The 21,574-nt window shown below is 46.4% G+C and overlaps 2 protein-coding genes across 3 annotated transcripts in view; one reads left to right on the plus strand and one right to left on the minus strand.

The window, feature by feature from the left end:
• Positions 1–5,349, minus strand: part of Szt2 (SZT2 subunit of KICSTOR complex) — a 45,133-nt gene extending 39,784 nt beyond the window's left edge. The window contains exons 1-2 of the mRNA XM_031378431.1: positions 5,212–5,349; positions 1,480–1,605 (exon numbers count right to left, since the gene is read on the minus strand). Coding sequence (XP_031234291.1) covers positions 1,480–1,605; positions 5,212–5,238 — 153 coding nt within the window. The 5' untranslated portion in view covers positions 5,239–5,349. The remainder of the gene's footprint in view (positions 1–1,479; positions 1,606–5,211) is intronic.
• On the plus strand, positions 5,301–11,817 carry Med8 (mediator complex subunit 8). Of its 2 annotated transcripts, XM_031378433.1 has the most exons (7): positions 5,301–5,434; positions 6,911–7,029; positions 7,686–7,830; positions 8,392–8,532; positions 8,712–8,793; positions 9,702–9,950; positions 10,766–11,817. In XM_031378433.1, exons 1-7 carry the CDS (start codon positions 5,429–5,431, stop codon positions 10,828–10,830), a joined length of 807 nt encoding a protein of 268 aa, XP_031234293.1. In that variant the 5' UTR covers positions 5,301–5,428; the 3' UTR covers positions 10,831–11,817. The 2 variants fall into 2 exon arrangements, with proteins under 2 accessions (XP_031234293.1, XP_031234294.1); XM_031378434.1 differs by lacking the exon at positions 6,911–7,029 and having other exon boundaries at positions 5,312–5,434.
• Positions 11,818–21,574: the final 9,757 nt, after the last annotated feature.

Below are 21,574 nucleotides of genomic sequence, written 5' to 3' on the forward strand. Positions count from 1 at the left end.
GGAAGAGAAAGAAAGGGCTGTGGGCGGGGTAGATGATGACTCCATGATTCAGAGAGCCCCTGCTCTCAGAAAATCCTCAGAATCGACTAACCTGGGCTCCCAGAGACTGAACCAACAATCAGGACGCCTGTATGGGTCTGAGTCAGGCCCTCTGCATATATGTTATAGCGTGTAGCTTGGTCTTCTGGTGGGACTCCTAAGTGGGAACAGGAGCTATCTCTGACTCTTGGTGCCTGCTCTTGGAAGACTTTTCCTCCTACTTGGGTTGCCTTGTCCAGCCTTGATATGAGGGTTTGTGCCTAGTCTTAGTGTAACTTGTTAGGCCACATTTGGTGGATATCCCTGGGGAGGCCTGCTCTTTTCTGAAGGGAAACGATAGGGAACGGATCTGGGGGAGAGGGGAGACTTGGGGGAGGGACTAGGAGGAGAGGAGGGAGGGAAAATTGCAGTCAAGATGTAATATATGATAAGAATAAATTTTTAGAAAATTAGAAAAGGAGAAAGCAAGCAAGCAAGCAAGCAAGCAAGCAAGCAAGCTAACTAGCTAGCTTGCACTCTCAGAGGACTCAGAGTCAGGTGACTCACAACCACCTTTAACTCCAGTTCCAGAGCATCCAATGCCCTCTTCTGACCTCAATAGACACCTATGCTCATGTGTTTTACACTCACAGAGACACATTAAGAAAAAGTTAAAAGAAGAAGAGTGAGCAGAGTTCTCTTTCCTCTCTGAATCCCAATTTGGCCAATTAGTAGCTGTGACTAAGAAAAAGCACTTAAATTCTTTAAGCCTCATTATCCTCATCTGTAAAATGAGCACAATCCTAATAACCCAAAGCGCTGCTGTGTGGTCTGAGGGGATCCTGCATACGAAGTGCTACCCAGAGCTGCCTTCGACATTCAAAATGACCCTCCACTAGCTCCACTTTCAATCAACAACCACACCCACACCCTTTGCCTCACTAGCTAGAAAAAGAATGAACAAGGACTGGAGAGATGGCTGAGTGGTTAAGGGTACATACTGCTCTCCCTGAGGACCTGAGTTCGATTCCCAGCACCCACATCAGGCAGCTTACAACTACCTGTAACCCCGGCTGCACATCTGTGTGCACATATCCCTCCCCCCGCCCCACTTCCACGAACACTCATAATTAAAATAATAAAAGACGCTGGGCAGTGATGGTACACGCCTTTAATCCCAGCACTGGGAGGCAGAGGCAGGCGGATTTCTGAAGTCAAGGCCAGCCTGGTGTATAGAATGAGCTCCAGCACAGCCTGGGTTATACAGAGAAACCCTGTCTAGGAAAAACCCCTTTAAAAAAAAAAAGATAATAGAAATAAAAAGAATGAACAAACTTCCCTTAAGGAATCACCCTGCAGGTAAAACCATTGCCCCTCCCAGCCTTCCAGCCTTAAAAGAGAGGTCCTACTGGGCCAGGCCCTCACCTCCCACCGCTCACCAGGACTGTCTCTAGGACGTACCAGGAGCTCTTGGGGTGTGGCCTGAACAGTTTGATGCAGATGATTAAGGAACCAAGCCAGGCGAACATTTCGGGAGATTCGGTAATCTTTCTTCATTAACAGAAACACCTGCCCAGCTTCTTCCACCTGATGAGAGAGACAAAAGAAAAAGAAAAGATGTCCCTGGGTTCCCAAACATACACATCCCATGCAAGTAAGCTGCCCAAGGAGCCCAGAGAGAGGGGAAAGGCAGCCGAGGTGAAGTCTACCCTTGTACTAGGCAACCCATTCCTGACACAGACCCCCCCATGTAGATAAAGGGAATTTACCTTCTTTCTTTCTTTCTTTCTTTTTTTTATTTATTTTATGTATGTGAGTACACTGTAGCTGTCTCCAGACACACCAGTAGAGGGCATCAGATCCCATTACAGATGGTTGTGAGCCACCATGTGGTTACTGGGAATTGAACTCAGGACCTCCGGAAGAGCAGTCGGTGCTCTTAATCCTGAGCCATCTCTCCAGCACAAGGAACTTACCTTCTTACAGCATGTTTCCACAAACACTATGTGAGTTTCTCCTGCAAACGACAAGCTCCCTAAGGTAGGAGAGGTGCTTTATCCTGTTTTTGTGCCCTTGGGCTTGGCAAGTTGATTCATATGAGACCCAGTAAGTCTCCAGTTTGCTACTTGAGCATTTGCCAGTTACTGCCTCAGCCCTGCCCACAGCAGACACTGAAAAAAAAAACCCTTCACTGAGTAAATGTGAGATTCCTGAGGGAATGAGGCCTCCTAGGTGGTATCTCAAATCCAGCTCCTGGGGGCACAGTCTCCACTCACCCGCCTGTCAGCGTCAGCAGCATCCTTACTTTCCCACTAGACAAACCCCTGCTGACAGTGACTTAGTCTGTCATTTTCTTAATGTGGTAAATCTTAACAGGCTTGGCATCTTGGTCAGCAGCCTTTTTGACGCACCCTCCCCTCAACCAGGTTTTTCCACCACCTCCCAAGCCTGTACCCTCAGCAGAACTTGCCTACCAGTCACAAAAATTGAATAATCACCCTAGTTATTGTATCATTACAAACTGAATAAGTACGCTAACAGCTAAGGGTTTTATGACAGCAAGAGACAAAGCAACCTGATCCTGTCTAAAGTCTTAGGAGGACAAGATGATGATCCAGCAGAGCTTGCTATGTTAGATGTCCCAGGTGGAGGGCAGACACTGGCTACTGAAGTACTGAAAGTGCACTGGAGCACTCAAGCATTGAGCTGTACAATGTACGGCTTTCATTTCTTTACCTTTCTCTTGCTTTCAAAGCTGTTTTGGATGAATGCTTTTTCCAAGGCCCGACTGAAGTCTGGTTCACCTGCCAGTTCTTACAGAATCCACCTTGAAACCAGGAATGTTGGCCTAGCTTTCTTGGAAAATTCCCTTTTACCTGATTGTTTGATGGGACCATTTCCAAAACCTTCTAAGCTATTTTACATTTAAGATGGACTTCATCAGTACCAGAAGGCTGGCTTAATACAATTTAAGCAGGTAGACTGTTTTTCAATGTGGGATCTGAGCACCAGCTGCATCAGAATTACCCGAGCTGTTTATTAAAATGCATATTTGATTCCTGGGTACCATCAGAGACCAACTGAATTAAAATCTGACAGAGCTCAAGAATCTACATTTTAACTAGCTCCCTTGGGGATTTTTCCATATTAATGACTGGGAAATTTTTTAATTGGTTGTGTTTCATAGCATTCCCATTCACATGGAGCTTCAAGATCTCAATTCTAACCTCCCCTGAGTCCAGTGTGCCTACCTTTTGAAGCAGGCTGATAAACAAGACAAAGCAGGCTCGTGGAGTCAGAGACCTGGATTCTGATGTATTCTAATACATGTTATGCATGTGATCTTGCAGGTTACCGAATTGTTTTCCAGCTTCCAATCTCTTTATTGTAATAGCTAGATAAGGATATCTTTGCAGAGATATTGTAATTAATGAGGGGAGGAAGTACAATGATATAGGAAGGCTATCACTGGTTATAATAGTCACTGAGGCCTACATACAATTATGCCAAGATGGATAAAGTGATGCCAGGCACTGTGTTGTTTTTGCTCCCCCCCTTGGAGTTTCTTCCTACTTCTTTAAGACCAAGAACCAAATCATTCTCTGAGCTTTTTCTAAACCATGTGCTGTCTTCCCACAAAATACCATGGATAGCTCTGCTCCCCAACTATCTGAAGCCTCTCACCATTATAAAGCTCAACCTCTGCCAGAACCGTGAGCTGGGTCTTCTCTCTCCCAGTCTCAGCCCCCTCACCCACCAGGGTAAAAGCAGGCATTCCAGTGTTAAAGAAACTTTGGGTCAAATGCTGGCTCTGCGTGTTTCTTCATTCCTGAACAGGGATAACAAAAATGACTATTTCCTGAGGACTGAATCTGTATTAGATACTTAGAGAACTTAAAACGTCCTGCGTTCCACCTAACTGGATGTGGAAGGCGGCTTAATGCCCCATTAAGTGTGACACTTCCTCACTTGCTCCTCTGCAACACCTATTATATAATCCAATGTTCATTTAGTCCACAAAGCTAAGGAGTCTATGTCTCCCCTCTGCATCCACCTTAACCCTCAGCACAGCTCTGGTCCCAGAACAGCATTTGCTTCTCTCTTTTGGGAGCCTAACCTCTCTAAAGATCACTTTTTCTTCTTGGTATTCTGTTTCTACCCTATTCATTCATAGGGTTTTCATGTGTGTAATTTATCACATGCCCCCACGCACAGGTGTATGTACTCATACATGATACATATTTACATACTTTGTGTGTGTATACACAGGATCACACAGTGTCAGAGTGCACATGTGCAGGTCGGAGGACAACTTGCAGCTCTAGAACTAGGTCACCTCCTTGGGAGTTCTAGCCCTAATATTAGCTGCACAACTATGCTTCTTTTAATAGTGGCACCTCAGTTTCCTGAAAAAAGTAAGAAGGGTGTTTACCTTATAAGGTTGAAAGAACTGGTAACAGTAAAGAGCTCAGAATGTTGGCTGGCATGCAGTAAGAATTCAACAAGTAGCCATTACTATTTGTATCGTGACACACATCCATCAACCTTCCCTCCTACAGAGCTATTCTTCTGGGGTCCTAGATATTCTAGCCAAATTTGGTACCTCTTCAGATTTGGTTAGAATGAGTAGTCCTGAGGTATCTTTGCATGGCATGACACCTCACCTGTTATGACTTCAGTTGTCTGCTCTGTACATAAGAATAAATACTACCAGATTCCCTGCTGAAGTCTGAATGTCAAAATATGCATATAGGGTTCTTTGCATCTGGGGGGGGGCGGGTGCCTCGTCTGCCTTTTCTAACTTTAACTTGTGATCCCCAAGCCACATCACAGAACAAATATTTTTACAAAGGAAGCAGGGCCTGCCTTGGGAGTTAAGACTCCTCAGAGGGTTGCAGGGCTTTGCCAAAAGCACGAAAGCTAGAGCGAAAACAACTCATGCTATTGATTGCATTCCAGTGGATGAGATACAAAAACCCCCGCAAAGCTTTGGCGTGGCGCAATGGAAATCCCAACAAATAACCAAAACACGAGCTGTATCAGCACCACTATCTCTAAGTCTGTGGGTGGGCAACGAGGATCAGGATGGCATCTGAGTAAACAAAACAGCAACGGCCTCCTCAAAGCTCCGGAGGGTGAAGGCTGCCACACGCCTGCCCTCGGGCCTCGGCCCCGCACCCGCCCATCCCTCACCTCTGGCTCGGGGCGCTCCGAGGCCATCACACAGCCCTCCCGCGCTGGCCCGGGCCAGGGAGGTTGCTCCACTCCTGACCTCTGACCCGGCTAGTTCGGTACCCGGCAGGAACCGGAAGTCGTTGGGATGGTCCCGTTTTGAGTTTTCTGATTGGTGAGCGCACTGGCGGTGCGAGAAACCGGAAAAGGAAGTGGTTGCGCCAGCCGGGCCGCGGCAATGCAGGTGAGAAGCGGGTTGGGCCTTTCAGACGCTGGCCGGAGGGTGGGCGGGCTGAGGACGGCGGAGAGTTGGGGCTGAGAACGGAGGGCAAAGGCCTGGGCTGTTTGAGGAAAGGCAGCGGAGCAAGAGAGGGCGAGGGCAGCCGTGGGAAGCGCGGGGATTGAGCCCGCTGACGTGAGAAGGTCGGAGGCCCTGGGAGGAAAGGCAGACTTGAGTGTGGGAAAGGATCGTGTTGGCATTTGGGAAGGCTCGGGAAAGTAGTGGGCAGCCTCACGCCTCTGTCTAGGCTGTTAGACACAGGTGTATTAAGGCTTCAGAAGGCTAAAGGGATTGTGGGTCTCCAAGGATGAAAACTAAGCTGTTTGTAATCCGAGGCTGTGGGTGGAACCCAGTGTCCAACCCCCTCAGTCACTTAGGTTTGCAAATCAGCTTTGCATCATTCTTCTCTGCTTGTACCTAGTTGCTAAGGGCGGAGAAGTGGAGTAAATAGTCCACAGATAGTCAAACGGAAACCCTCTGCCGGCTCAGCGTTTAAAATTGTCTAGCACTCAAAAACAATGTGCAGGTTTCCTCGCCTTTGTCTTTCATGACTCACTTGGTTGGTTGCATCTGATAATCCTACACTGATTATGGGTCACCGGAGTTTACGAAAGAGACACCAGAATATTTGCACAAAGATACACGTTGACTTTCCAAAGCACCAAGTGCTATGGATAAACGGCTAGTTGGGGGACGGGGAGGGCATTGCAGAGCTGGTATTCAGAGAAAGCCTTACACAGAGGCAGTGAGTGAGATTCTCCAGATTGTGGTGTTGACAGTAGCTACACTCACAAGTCAGAAGATGTCCAGTGGCACCCAGGGTATAATAAACTTCGGGAATTATTGATGGCTTTGTGTGTGAGCACCCCTGCCATCATGGCAAGCCTTTCTGAGGTATACTGAACTTCCTGAGAAAAATGTGGCAATGCCAACACCACAGAGTGACACCAGAGGGATTCTCCATCCACTGGGGAAAGCAGCACAGTGAGAGTAAGCACTAGTGTGGTAGGCAGACTATGTCTATTTCCCAGAAAAGGAACCTACAAAGGAGACTGTGCTGAAACTTGAGCATGCCCTTGTTAGCCCTACTGTGAATCTAAGAGAATGCTGTCTGTTGGGAGCTGGGAGAAAAAGAGGATGGAATTGAAAAGATACAGGGCTAAGTGAGTTTGAAGCAAATTTTGTTTCAAAGACAATATAATCATGAGGTCACAAGACAAAGAGAATTAGGTCTGGTGCAATGTTCTTTTCGAAGGACCACAGTGTAGGAGGATTAGAGAGGAATCAGTTAGTAGGAGGACTTCAGGCCAGGTGAACAGGTCGAAAGGTCTAAGAGTTGATGCTATCTGTAACCCAAATACCGAGATAGAAAACAGTTTAGCTTTTCTGAATGTGTCACACTCACTTGTATCTGAGTAACCAAACATGCTATTGATGCAGAGGGAGGAGAAGCAGCTTGAGGCATCATTAGATGCCCTGCTGAATCAAGTGGCCGATCTGAAGAATTCACTGGGGAGTTTCATTTACAAGTTGGAAAACGAGTATGACCGGCTGGCCTGGTAAGGATTGCCAGGACAAGCTGGGGAGGGATCCATGGGTACTAGGGCCAAGCCCCCTGGCTGACAGGACACCTCTCCAGCGATGTAACTATTTATCAATTTGCAAATATCCTTTTTGATTTGGAAAGAACTAGGTTGCCCAACATTGACAAGTATAGTTTGGCTTAAGGCCTCCATGGCAAGGAAGTAGAAAAATGTCCAGTTTCCCAACCTAGGCTGCTTCTAGGTTTTAATTCTTAGGCTTTGGCTTCTTTAGTGAGGAGGCATTTCCTCAGTGAAAGACCATTATAGCTATATTTGTGCTGGATCTCCTTCCACACATGCGCTGAATCTGAGGTCCAACCTTCTGGAATGATAGAGCCTGTCACTAAAAAGGAGTCTTTACACACTTAGCACTGTGTAACCACAACTCCTGTTTCCACTGTTCCCAAACCCATTCAAACAATGGGCTGCCTTTTTTCTGTATCTATGTCAAAAACTGAAAGTGTGTTCCTCTTTCCCAATTCCATCTCTGCTAGCAAATCTAGTTCTTGCCTATGCTAGACATAAGGCTTGTGAGTCTTCTGAGGGTGAGGCTATGAGTGTTGCAGCATTAGGATCTTTTAGAGATTACTTTGTAGGGAAAAGTAATTCTGGTGACTTCTTACCACCTCCAGGCCCTCCGTCCTGGACAGCTTTGCATTGCTTTCTGGGCAACTGAACACTCTGAACAAGGTCTTAAAGCACGAGAAGACACCGCTGTTCCGTAACCAGGTCATCATTCCCCTAGTGCTGTCCCCAGACCGAGATGAAGACCTCATGGTAAGAGGCACAGTTGTTGACTGGCTCCTTGGTGTGGCAATGAGGAGTGAGGGCTGCCATCCGGGAGACTTGCTTTTTATCCTTCTGGAGGCAGGAGAGTCACCCTTAAATAACGAAGTGAAAATCAAGGCCTGTGTCACCAAGCCCATGACCTCTCTTTTCCAACATCTACGTCAGGCAAAAAAATCTGTCCTGCTTGCCTGTGACTTTGTTCCAGTCTTAAAATGTTCCAGTTAAAATGTGGGGTTGGGAATTTAGTTCAGTGGTAGAACAGACACAAAGTCCTGGGTCCCCAGAATAGGGGTGGAGGTGGAAATTCACAAAAAAACCCAAAACAAAGCAGCAACAAAAACAATTTCAGTCTGGAGGTGGAGGGTGGACTTTAGTTTGCCCTAGTTCTGATAGAGTGAGTGAAAAGAGAGTGTCACAGAAAGCTGTCTCTGACTCGGGTTGTGTTGTCTCTGAAGACACATTTTCTGATGGAAGGGAAGTGGGGTTAGAATCAGCTTACTTGGATAATAGTAATTATCCAAGTATGGATCAATCCAATCTGTGTTTCAGCGTCAAACTGAAGGACGGGTGCCTGTTTTCAGCCATGAGGTCGTCCCTGACCATTTGAGAACCAAGCCTGACCCTGAAGTTGAAGAGCAAGAGAAGCAGCTGACAACAGATGCTGCCAGAATTGGTGCTGATGTGGCTCAGGTTGGACTGAGTCACTGCTCTGCTACCTCATCCTCCTCCTTCATAAGAAGCAAGACTTTACCAAGGCTGTGTCGTAGGGGTGTGGGGTTACTCACAGCTAGGCTGCCTCGAGACGAGCACAGGGAAGATGCTTCCCCAGAATCAGTACTAATCACTGTGTCAATTCATGTGTGTTACAGAAGCAGATCCAGAGCTTGAATAAAATGTGCTCAAACCTTTTAGAGAAAATCAGCAAAGAAGAACGAGAATCAGAGAGCGGAGGTAAGGAGGGATGTGGCAGCACAGAGGGAGAGCTGTATAATATCACTGATAGCAGTACTCTGCCGAGTAGTGAAGTAAGGACATAAGAATGAACTGCTGGGACTGGCAAGATGGCTCAGTGGGCAAAGGTACCTGTTGCTAGGTCTGGCCTAAGTTTGATCCCTACATGGTGGAGGGGGAGAACCAACAAGTTGTCTTCTGACCACCAACACAAAATAAGAAAAAGTTACTTTCAAAAAGAAGAGCCTGCTCCTCTCGAGCAGAGGCGGCCACCCTCTTGTGTCTTTCCCAGTAAGTCTCTAGTGTGGGGCTTGTGCCGTGTGACTTTGTAGTGTTCCTTGGCTCCTGTCCATTAGGATACTTTTCCTTTCCTCTCAGAACCATGACACACTGGTGCCATGGCCTGTATAGGCTCTCTGGTGCCTGTGCTCCCCCTTGGGGTCTGAGCCACACTGGGGGACATGGGAGCAGGGTGGGGGAAGAAGAATGAACTGGTAAGAAAAGGGTTTGTATCTTGTTAGTACTTCATGTTTAAGACTAACTATCCTTAAAGCACATAGAAGAAATAGACAAAGTAAAAGTTTAAGATAGATGCCCGGGCAGTGGTGGCGCATGCCTTTAATCACAGCACTTAGGAGGCAGAGGCAGGTGGATTTCTGAGTTCATGGCCAACCTGGTCTACAGAGTGAGTTCCAGGACAGCCAGGGCTACACAGAGAAACCCTGTCTCAAAAAAAATGAAAAAAAAAAATTTTTTTTTTTTTAAAAGTTTAAGATCAGTTTGGGGACTTTTAACTCTTTGATGGAGCTAGGGGGATTTTAGATGTTGCTGCAGTCAGAACTATAATGGGTTTAGTCCAGAGCTGGACACACACTTGAGGGTTCTTGCTTTTTTTTCCCCCCCCCCAGGTCTCCGGCCAAACAAACAGACTTTCAACCCTGCAGACACCAATGCCTTAGTGGCAGCTGTTGCCTTTGGGAAGGGGCTGTCTAATTGGCGACCTTCAGGTAGCAGTGGTCCTGGCCAGCCTGGCCAACCAGGAGCTGGTACAATGCTTGCAGGAGCCTCGGGATTACAGCAAGTTCAGATGCCAGGTGCTCCAAACCAGCAGCAGCCATTGCTCAGTGGAGTCCAAATGGCTCAAGCAGGTCAACCAGGTAAGGTGACATGGACTGACTGCACAGGAGTGTGGAATGAGCTAGATCATTTAAGCCTCCTTCATCTGCACCCTCCCCTTAGACCTGGAGATCTGCCTCCTTTGTGTTGTCACCCGGAAACAGTTCAGAGCTCTGCAGCAGTGCCCGAGCATGATGAAGGACCTTGAGTAGCAGAAGCTGGTGTTGCTGGTTACTTCCATCTCAGACTTTGTCTCACCTGTCCTGTTTATTCTGGGTGTTAGTGTGTGTCTCTTAGGTTAGAGAGATGAATGGCCAGCCCTTAATCAAGACCATTTGGTAGATAATCATGAATTAACTGGCAGTTCTCCAGTCCTTCATGGATCCTTTCCTGTACCCTGTCTCCTGGCCTCGGCTTCCTGCCTTCTCATGCTCATTTTTATTTACTGTGAGAGTATCTGGTGGGGCTCATGGAGGCAGCTGCAAAGCTCTGTGGGCAGGCTGTCTGGGGAGAAGGACAACTGCAACACTGAGAGCACAGTACTCCTTCCCTGTGACATTAAACAGGCCACATGACTTGCCTGTCTTTTCTGGAAGTAGATGAGCAGGAGATCATTCTAGGGGAGAGGGCTGGTCAGACCCCTCCTCTTTTCTTTCTAATAATCCCTTTCTCCCTAGATATCTTCAGTCAGGGAACTGGCTGAGGAGCTGCAAACTGCAATCTCTGTCATTCAGAGTCAGAGGCCATAGAGGGTCTGAGATACAAGAGACAGCAGGAAGCCATCTGAGAGGCTTCATTTCTGATTTCTTGTGAAAGTTTACCTTGCTTCAGATATCTTTCTTTGTGTTATTTTTAGGGAAAATGCCAAGTGGAATAAAAACCAACATCAAGTCAGCTTCAATGCATCCCTACCAGCGGTGAGTGTGGACGGCAGCCTCCACTCTCAGGTGATCTGTGTGGAGTTGAGCAATGAAATTATCTTTTGCTCAAGGCTTATTTAGATGGGTACAATAAAAAGAACACAGGCTTTCAGCAAGAGACATATCTCAGCTCCACTGTGAATAGCCATTCGAACTTGGGAAAGTGACCTAATATTTCTGAGCCCGTGCTCTCATTTGTAAATGGTGATAATACCTACCTCATAGGGTTGTTGTGAGGATTAAAATGAGAAAATGAATGTAAAACACTTAGCATGGTGTACGAAATACTGGGTCTTGAATAAATGATAGTCTCCTACCTTTCGACCCTGCCATTCCTTGTCCTATATGCAGAACTTACCATGGTTTGGTTCAACTCCATGACAATGGTAAACTAATGGGCCCAGGATCAAGTAATCCAGGAACTGTAGTGGTCTATATGTCTTGGGGGCATACTGTCTCTGCAGGCCCTCCTGCCCAGGCTCCAGCCTGCTGGCCCTAAAAGCTACAGGTGAGGAGGTTTCTAGGGGACACTGCCCACTTCCAGGTCTGATGAAACCAGCTCAGCTTTTACCTGGGAAATAGGTAAATGTGCCCATCTTTTACCCTCCTGTGCTTCTAAAGATGTCCAGGGACCAGCAGGTGGGAGAGCTCTTAAGAGGGACCCTGGCAGGCAACAGCACAAATAAATACTGCCTTCCTCCTTTGGGGGCCATTGTGCTTTACACTGCTGTGGCCGCACAGTAACTACTCCCTGTTTCTGTCCTCTTCCATCTCACTAACCGTGTGGCTCAGATAAGATCTGGATTGAAAGTGGGAAGGGCAACAGCCCCATTCATCTTGCCTGCTTTTGTAGAGTTGACGAACAGTGGATTTTTGGACAGCCAGGCTGGTTGCCTTTCTCAGCGTTCTTTTCTGGGCAAGGGCAGGGATTGAGTCAGCAGAAGTGGGCCAAAGGGTTTCTTTGTTCAATAAAGATATTTAAATTATGTTCCCTGGCTCAGGGTTGTCTGACTAAAGTTTATGAGCTATCTACCAGGCAGTTCTAATTTGTTCTCCTTAAAGTCCCTTATCTTTAATTTTCTTTAAAAACCCTAAGACTTCCAGCTGCACTGTTTATGTTCTCTTGTGTTACACACTAGGGCTTTGGCCTTTGGTCTGTCAGACAGCATTCTACCAGGCTGTGGCAGCAAAGACCTGGAAAAAGTGGTCCTCTGGTGCTGGTCTGTGAAGACGTGAATGTTGTTGACAGAGCTAATTGACCACAGTACAGCACACCAGGGGAGTCCTGTCATGTGCTCTGAGGCAATGCCAAACCTTTCCCCCACTTGAACAGGCTGGCCCATCAGCCCATCCAGGTGTTTATCTCCTCATCTCTTCCCTTCCCACTAAATGTCAAAGCTACCTGGGGTATTGAATAGAGCTCTAGCTGGACTTTTTCAGACTCTTTGGTATCTTCAGGTGACTACTCTTCTTTACTCCACCTGTTACCAATCCTGAGAGTCATTGCTGTCCCAGCTAACCTGACTTCATTCCCACCATACTATTGAAATAGGCTCCCTGTCCTCCAAGAACAGGAATATCTTCCCACTGCAGGAGGAGCACATTCAGGCCCTCACCTACATCCCAAGCCCTTAAGCAAACACTGCAGTGGTGGGAGGCACCCACACCTCTCAGTTGCTCTGGTAGCTGTCATTTCCACCTCCTCCTCCCTCTAGAACTTTAGCATACAAATCTGGTCATCTCCCACTTTGGGGCTCATATACCAGTTTGCCCCACAATGGAAAAGAATATCTGGAACCCCTACTACTTGGAGTATGTGGAGTTGTATATGAAAAAGAGAACTGATTACTTGCTCAGATTTGAGGTTTGTAAAAAGATGACTTGCACTGCTCCAGCATTCCTGTTTCTGACCGTCTTCTGCTTGGGGACTGTACTTTCTACTACATTTGGGACCCTTGGACAACAGGATTAGATAGAAGTCTTTCCTGTTGTCTCCCAGGCTTGTTTCTGGGGTGGAGAAAGCAGCAGGTGTGAAACTTCAAGTGCTTCCCACAGTGGTTCATCCCACTGAAGGTGGAAGCTTATGGAATCAATGTCAAGTCCTACAGAGGTTGCCCAAGACCTCTTCCCTCTAGTGCTGTCCTGAGGCTGGGATTCAGTTACCCAGGATTGCCCTGGTCACCTTGTTCTTTTTCTTCTTCCTGTGTGAATTGCTGCCCTACTTAGCTGGCTCAGAACACTACCTTTTGAGGAAAACAGCTAGGATAGGTTGTAGCCAAATATTCCTTGTAGCTCTGTGGGGTGGCAGCACAGGGTACAGAGGATGTGATTGCCCACCTCTTACCCTGCTGCTAAAAGGAAGAAGCTGAACTCTACAGGAATGCCCCAATGTGAGGCTGAGCCCGCTTCCCACCCCTCCACACCTCCCCCAAGCAGCTGGAAACAACCTCCCCCTTTGTCTGAGCTTCTTGTACAGAATAATCCTCCTTCTGGACAATGTATTCTCTGTGTCCTGTGGACACAGGAGCCGTGTGAGCTGATCCCAGCACTAGGCAGGACGGAGGCTGAATCCTTCCAAACGCCCACCCTGGTCAGCTCCTGATGAATGTCCAGTGCAGCTTCTAAGGGTTGGACATTTTTTCCTATGTGCTCCAGCTCTGAGTGGCAGGATAGCCTTTTGTGGCTTAGCCCTGGCCAGTTGTATGAGCAGGAGTTGTGTTTCCTTTTCTGGTCTGCCCTGAGCGCTTAAGTACCAGCTTGCAGAAGTTTGATGTGATTTCTTTCCTCAAAGACTAGAATGGATAGGGGCTAGTGCTTGGAAAATGGTAGGAGTGAGAAGTGACTTGTCTGGCAGGCCATGGTGCTCCATCTTGTCAACATGAACATCAACCTGTATTCTACTCCACAGGACAAACTTCTCTCACTAGCAATGTTCCTGACTTCCATGTGTCACTGAGGCAGAGCCTAGGTTCCCCTAATGTGGTCTCTTGTTAAGAGTCACCTGCCTTCAGAATGTGACTTGGGTACATACGCTTTCCAGGAGGCATGGCTGTTGAGTTCCTCGGGCCTCCCTTACATCACATCTGAATGACCCCAGTGATCTTTCTACTGGAGAGTCTGACATTAACTCTCAAGCCCTCATGGACAGGCTTTCTTTCCTGTTTGCTTTTCTTTACTGCAAAGCTCTACTACTTGAATAGGATAGGTTTCCTAAGTACCTGAAGCCCCTAACAGCTCCTCCTAACGTCCTTGGTCATGAGCTTCCATCTGCACCACATCCTTAGCACTGTGTGCTAGTTTTCATGCCATTCTCGTGAAGATAAAGCAAAGAGGTGCTGAACTGGCTGTGGATTAGATGTCAAAACCTCCTACTCACAGACACCTGTCTCCTCTGGACAAGATCCTCTGGACATGTATGGAAAGGTTGTATTCGGTCCAGAAAATTACCCCTTGTATAATTCTGATATCCCTGCCTATTTGGCCCATAGTTCCCATAGGTTCTGGATGACCAGACCCCAGTCATTCTTCCCTACATACCTGTTTTCTAGTTTTCCTGGGACTAATCTAGACTGGGCATATGAAACATCCTAAATTATTTCTCTTAGGCATTCCTAGCTACACTACCATGTGATAGTAGCTTTACATACTGAACCAAATACAAAGCAGCCTGAGTGGCTCCCCTCTGCTTCCTTCCTCTCCACCACCACTCTTCCTCTCCCCATAAGTTGCTAGTGTCTGGTCGCTTGTTCAGATTGCTGTGTTTTGCTCACACCTTTTAGTCTTTATGCTAATTTCTCTGGAGTACACCTGTCTTCATAGCCTAGTTAATGATGTTTTAAGAGTCTTCCATAGTAGAAACCTTTCTTGGCTCTGTTCTTATGTTACTTAACCTCTCCATAGCACTCAGCAACACTAACCATCACTATTGTCTTTTTCCCTGCATAGGCTTCTACAGCAGCTTGCCGGCTCTCTCACCTCACTGGCTTTCTTCTCAGCCGCTTTTGGACTTCTGAACTTCTGCCATCTTGATTGCTGTTACTCTAGGCTTGTCCATTTCCCTGTCTTAAGCTACCTGCCTTCTGTATGACCACCATTTTTTTTGTGTGTGTGTTCACAACTCAGACATGTTTTGTTTTCAGCCAAGATCTCTGCTGAATTACAGGTTGCTGTTTGGATAGCTCTGTCCCATTCCACTCACAGTTACCACAGGTCCCAGCTGTCCAAATCCAGTCACTCTTCTCTCTCCATGCTTGTTCTTCCTCTAGTTTTCCTGGGCACTAACTACCTAAGCCCTGTAGTTTAGGGAGCACCCTAAACTTTGTCTCCCACATGTTGCCATGTGGGAGAATATACCTCCCCTATAACCAGTCCAATGCCAAGTTCTGTCAGTTTGTATATTTGCATCTGTCCTCAGCTGAGCCTCTGAGCTTGCTCTCAGTGAAAATATTATTCAGTCAGACTCCTTACCTCTACACCTGAAAACTGCAGCTTCTCTACCAAAAGTCTTCTAGATCTTTCTAGACTGTAGATCTGATCCAATTACTCCCTTGCTTAAAATCTTCTTGACAGTTCACTCCCTGTATTTCTAGGAGGTTGGTAGGGACAGCATTCAGGCATAAATGCTACAGGATAAAATCATTCTGGGATTTTCATTTTACTTGAGGGTAATTTAAAATGAAATGCAATCCAGTGTGTGTGTATAAGAGAAGGGGGCTGAGAACTGAGACAGGCGCAGTAGGAATTGAGTTCAGAGCCTCTATTTGTGATAGGCAGGTGTTCTGTATGGAGCTCAGAGCCTTTGTTCCTGATAGGCTGGTGTTCTGTATGGAGCTTCATTCCCATCTTGCTTTTCACTTTCATTTTGAGGCAGGGTCGCACTAAGTTTCCCAGGATGCCCTTCAATTTACAGCTCAGGTTCCAGCTTTAAACTTGGGATCCTCATGCCTCAACCTCCCAATAACCTGGGAAACCAGTCTGTGCTAGCAGGTTCAGCCATTATTAGGAGGAAAAAGATTTCAAGGACATATGGCAGACTCCCTGGGACTATTTTGTTGTTGTTTTGTTTTGTTGTTTTTGTTTTTTGTTTTTGTTTTTTGTTTTTGTTTTTCGAGACAAGTTTCTCTGTATAGCTCTGGCTGTCCTGAAACTCACTCTGTAGACCAGACTGGCCTCAAACTCAGAAATCCACCTGCCTCTGCCTCCCAAGTGCTGGGATTAAAGGCATGCGCCACCACCACCTGGCTCCTTGGGACTATTTTAAAAATGGCTCTCATTTTGTGGAAAGGCAAGTAAGGTTCTTTGACCTAATTGCCTGCCTTCTGGCTTATCTACTATATTGATTTGCTACCTACCTCATTTCAAAAGCCATACAAACTGTCTAGAGTGACCAGTTCTTTTAAGCCTCCATTTTTTCTACTATGTGTTATTCTGTCTGGTAGTTAATGATAGTTCTTTTGGGAGAGGGGATTAAACAGGGTCTCACCCAGCCTAGGCTGGCCTAGGACTCTTGGCAGTCTTCCTGCCTGAGCCTCCTAATCACCATGCCAAACTCCCAGTCAACTTTAAAAAAAAAATTACTTATGTATATGAGAGCTCTGTCTGCATAATGAAAAAAGGCATCAGATCCCATTATAGATGGTTCTGAGCCACATGTCGTTGCTAGGAATTGAACTCAGGACCTCTAGAAGAGCAATCAGTGCTCTTAATCACTGAGCCTTCTCTCCAGCCCCTGAATCAACTTAAAACTGGGCTCCCTTGTCACTTCTCTGTGGATACTCCCTTCCAGTATCCCAGCCTGTCCAGTAGAAAAAATGGAGGCTTAAAAGAACTGGTCACACTGGACAGTTTGTATGGCTTTTGAAATGAAGTAGGTAGCAAATCAATATAGTAGATAAGCCACTGCCATCTAGAAAGGTCAGTTACCTCCTCTCTTATTCTCCACCTCTGTACCGTGTACAAATGTCTTCTAGCTCCTCCTGCACTTTATTGTCCTTCCAGCTCCAGCACCTTGAACTGTCAGAGTTTTCTGAGCAGTTTTTTGCCTGAGAACTATGTGGTCTTGGAAAGATAGTGTGTTTCTGGTATCCTATAGCATGTGCCTGGTCATAAACACCTATGGCAGTGTTGCTCTTTTTTCTATTATGATATTCTTTTTGTAGTGGTAGTATGAAGTAACTGAGGTGCATAGTGATGGATGCCAATAATTACAGCACTAAGGAGGCAGAGGCAGGAGGATTGCTTCAAGTTCTAGGGCAGCCAGGACTACACAGCAAGACTCTGTGTGTGTGTATTTGTAGTGTCATACTGCTTGGATTTAAATCTTAGCCTAGCTGCTTACTAGCTATATGATGCTAGAACATCAACATATTTGTGCCCTCTTTCCTTTTTCTTGTGGATATTCTAGAAGATTGTTCAAAACAGTGCCTGACAATAGGAGAACCCCAATCCATCTTAGCTATTTCCAGCTAGAAATCTGCTCCCAGTGGTTACTTGAATAAATGATTGACCAATTCCTCTAAGAGGCCGTAAACCCTTCCTCCTCCTGCCACTCCCTGAGCTTATGCTTCAGAGCTGCCCTTAGAGGTACCTGGTGTAAGGGTTTCATTCCCAGGAACTCCCTAGCAACAACAGTACAGAGCTAGCGATACTGTGAGTTAGTTTTGTATCTAGCTTTGTGACATTTTCCCCTCTTAGCCTGTGCTCTCTCTTAAGCCCCAGTTTGGTCTTAAATTTTATCACCGACAAGCTCCCTCACCTAGGAGTTTCTTTTTCATTGTTTCTAAATGGCGTCTGTTCTTTGTCTGAACCAGCTAACAACTCACACAATCTTCTACCCCTAAAGAGGGCTTAAGAAAGAGAATGGGTTGGGGACATAGCTCAGTGGATAAAGCAAGCAGAATGCTAGCTGTGCATACACAAGGATCTGGGTTTGGATTTCTAACAGCCACAGCCACATGTAATTTCAAGATTGGGTAGCAGATACAGGTAGGTCCCTGAATCTTGTTAGTCAGGCAGTTTAGTCACTCAGTGAGTGAGCTCCAGGTTCAGTGAGATATCCTTCTCAAAAATGTAGAGAGGACTAGAGAGTTGGATCAATGCAATTCTTGCTTTTGCAGAGGAGCTGGGATGGATTCCTGGTACCCACATAGCATCTCACAACTATCTGTAACTCTAGTCCCAAGAGATACACATACACGTGGAAGCAAAACATTCACACACACACACACACACAGAATCAAAAATTTTTAAAAAGCCATAGGAGAAGACCCCAGACATTGACCTCTTGCCTCTACATGTGCACCCACAGGTCCATACACCCAGACGTGTGTATACACATCTATATACACAAACCCACAAAAGAAAAGGAAGGGCTGTATGTAGTTTTTAGATTTGTTAGGGCCTCCAAGCTTGTCCCCTTCCTGTGTGTCTCTCCATTTTGCTTCGCTGGGATTCATCACATGGAAGAACTCTGGGTTTGCTGAGTTAAATGCTATTAGGAGCTTGGGTTTGCGGGGGTCTGGGAGAAGGCGTAGGAATAGCTGGGGAGAGAGAAGGGAAAGCAGGGACAGCCCTAAACCGGAGCTGCCACTGCCTGCTTTGTGCAGTGCCACCTCACATCCTTTCTTCTGAGTTCACATTACTCTGTGGATTCATAGTGCCTGAGATATGTGCCTTCTCACCTCGACCTTGGGATGTCCCAGACTGCATTCGTGTTCTTCATCCTGCACTCACCTTACAGAGCTTGCATCAGGCTCACTGTCCTTTCCACTGTTGGCCTGGGCAGTCTTCCCCACTCTAATAGGATTTCCTTCTTATCCAGCCTGTGGGTTCAGTTCCTCAGTTTGTCAGCCTGCTCTGGTCTGGCTTTCTTGCCCTCTCACCTCCAAGGCCTTCTTCCATGGAGCTTCTCTATAGATCCCAAACGGTCCCATTATGTCCACTCTCCTAAGTTAAGCATCACTGGGATCCTGTAGTTTTATTACTCAGGATGCTGAGGCAGGAAAATAGAGAATTCCAGGCTAGCCTGAGCTATAAAGTGAGCTCCTACCTTTAAAGAGGGGTGGGGTGGGTGGGGCAGCACTAGGAAGATGTCTCAGTTGATAAAGTACTTGCTACTCAAACAGAACTTGAGGTTGACTCCTAGCACCAATGGGAAAGAGAGATTCTGCTAACTTCCACATCCCCTTCCCCCTACCCCCCTCCTTTGTAAAAGAAACAAAATAAAACAAAAACCCTAAACCCTGAAAAATATCACTACCCTGCTAAGTTCCCAGCGGTTGGAGCCATCTTGCATGCGCAGGAAGCATGCCTGATGCCTGCCATCAATTTACCAGACTTTTTTTTTTAAGTTTTTTTTTAAAAATATTTATTTATTTTTATGTGTATGAGTACACTGTAGCTGTACAGATGGCCATGAGCCATCATGTGGTTGCTGGGAATTGAACTCAGGAAGGCCCGCTCGCTCCACCCTGCTCGCTCTGGCGTTAATACACTGTAGCTGTTACCAGACTTTTATCAGTTCCTAAAACCTCTCATCTTGCCTCCACTCATGCTCAGGAAGTGCCTTGCCTGCTGCTGAAGGGAAATAGCCTTCTTTATCAAACTCCCTAAATGCCATCACAACCTACTGACAGACTTCATCTCTACACATCTCAGCCTGTGAAGCCAGGCTCTGTGTGTGTGTGTGTGTGTGTGTGTGTGTGTGTGTGTTTCTGGTGGGTCCCATTGTCTTTCCATACAGCCTATAAACAAGTCCCAGCCCTTCCTGTTAAAAACCACCATTAGTATCAATTTAGAACTGAGAGGCAGGCACTCAAAGCTCCCCCAGGTGATTCCTGTGTGCATTCAGGGCCAAAAATTATAAACAGAGGCTGGGTATGGTCACTCATGCCTGTAATCCCAGCACTGAGGATACAGAGGCAGGAGGATCTGGAATTTGAGAGCAGCCTGGGCTGCATAGTGAGATCTTGTCTCCAAATGCACACACTCGTGCACTCATACACGCATGTGCATGCGCAGGCGAGCATACAGTGGGGAGGGTTTGGGGAGGCTGGGGTGATTCTCTGAGCTAGAGCCATATCAAACTACTTAAGAGTTTCCAACACCTGCCACAGCTTTTGCTTCTAGGCCATTACATTGCTTCTGTGTGTCTCAAAGGCCTCTCTCCCTGACTGCTAGAAAGTGTTTCTGAGTGTCAGGTTATCATTTCTGAGAAGCCTTTAAGAACAAACCCCCCACCTCTGATTAAATTCCCCATTCCCCAGAGCTTTCATAGGGAAATTCACCCACATCCGACTATGTGTTCATTTATGTGTATGTCTGCTCTCCTGGGCTGGGTGCTTTGAAGAGTCCATAGCTGTGGAGATGCCATTTCACAGACTTGGGCTGTATCAGATATTGGAAGATGCAAGATGTCAGGACCAAATTAAGAATAGAGTCTCTGAGTTTGTTCATTCATGTAGTCAACCAACATTTATTGAGGCCTTGCCACAGTCCTCTCTCAGGGTGGCCCAGATGAATATGCACGTCTTTGACGCTTCCTGTTTGTTTGACTTTTGTTGGACAGTGGCGTCATCTTTCCAGTGTGCTTTCACAAGGGAGATGTAGGCCCAGATCTCTCTGTAGGGCTTTCAGAGCTATTTATAGATTTGCTTATTGTTTAGGAAAGATTCTTTTTGTTTTGTTTTGTTTTGCTTTGTTTTTTGAGACAAGGTTTCTCTGTATAGCCCTGGCTGTCCTGGAACTCACTCTGTAGACCAGGCTGGCCTCGAACTCAGAAATCTGCCTGCCTCTGCCTTCCAAGTGCTGGGATTAAAGGTGTGTGCCACCACTGCCCAGCTTCCTATTTATTTTTAACATCAAATCAGCAAACACATGTAGGGTTAACTGAATGACAGATAATGGGCCCAATTGGAGTTAAGAGATATGACTAACATATGAACTTTTCCTGCTGAAAGGGTTGTGGAGTTGGGAAAGGTGCAGAAAATATGATAGTCAAAAGCAGGAGTGGTTTACAGCGTGGAGATCTGACTGTATCTTTTGCTGAGCCAAGGGGAACGCTTGAGAGTCAGAGGCAGCCTCAGAGATGGATATGTTTGTATTAAATTTGTGAACATCCATCTAACAAGTCTTAATCACACATGCAAAACATCATTCCAAATGCTCTACTGGGAGCTCTTGGACCCATCACAGATGTTCACTGGAGAGAAAGAGGCTCACATCTGATGGTCAAAGTTCGGGCTTTGGCTTGAGAATATCAAATCAAGGACATTGGGGGCCTACTGTACAATGATAAAGAAGTTGGGTTTGGCCGGGCGGTGGTGGTGCACGCCTTTTATCCCAGCACTTGGGAGGCAGAGGCAGGCAGATTTCTGATTTCGAGGCCAGCCTAGTCTACAGAGTGAGTTCCAGGACAGCCAGGGCTATACAGAGAAACCTTTGTCTCAAAAAACAAAAAACAAAAACAAAAAAATAAAGTTGGGTTTGGAAGTAAATTCTTTGCTGTTTCTTGTCAAGAGTAGGTGCTAATAGGTAATCTAAGGGATGCTCAAAACTGTACCATGGCTTTCATCTCTTACCAATGCATAGGTAGCCACATCCACCAATTATGCACCTATTATCCTTCCTAGCCACTGCCTCTTCTAAATTCCTCAACTCTGCATACTTACATCATCCAGTTGTCCAAGCTGTGATTGCTCTTTATAGGAAAGACAGATTTCATGCCATCCAATGGTGCTGGGGTGGGT

This window comes from Mastomys coucha, unplaced genomic scaffold, assembly GCF_008632895.1.
Source record: "Mastomys coucha isolate ucsf_1 unplaced genomic scaffold, UCSF_Mcou_1 pScaffold18, whole genome shotgun sequence".
Classification (NCBI taxonomy): domain Eukaryota; kingdom Metazoa; phylum Chordata; class Mammalia; order Rodentia; family Muridae; genus Mastomys; species Mastomys coucha.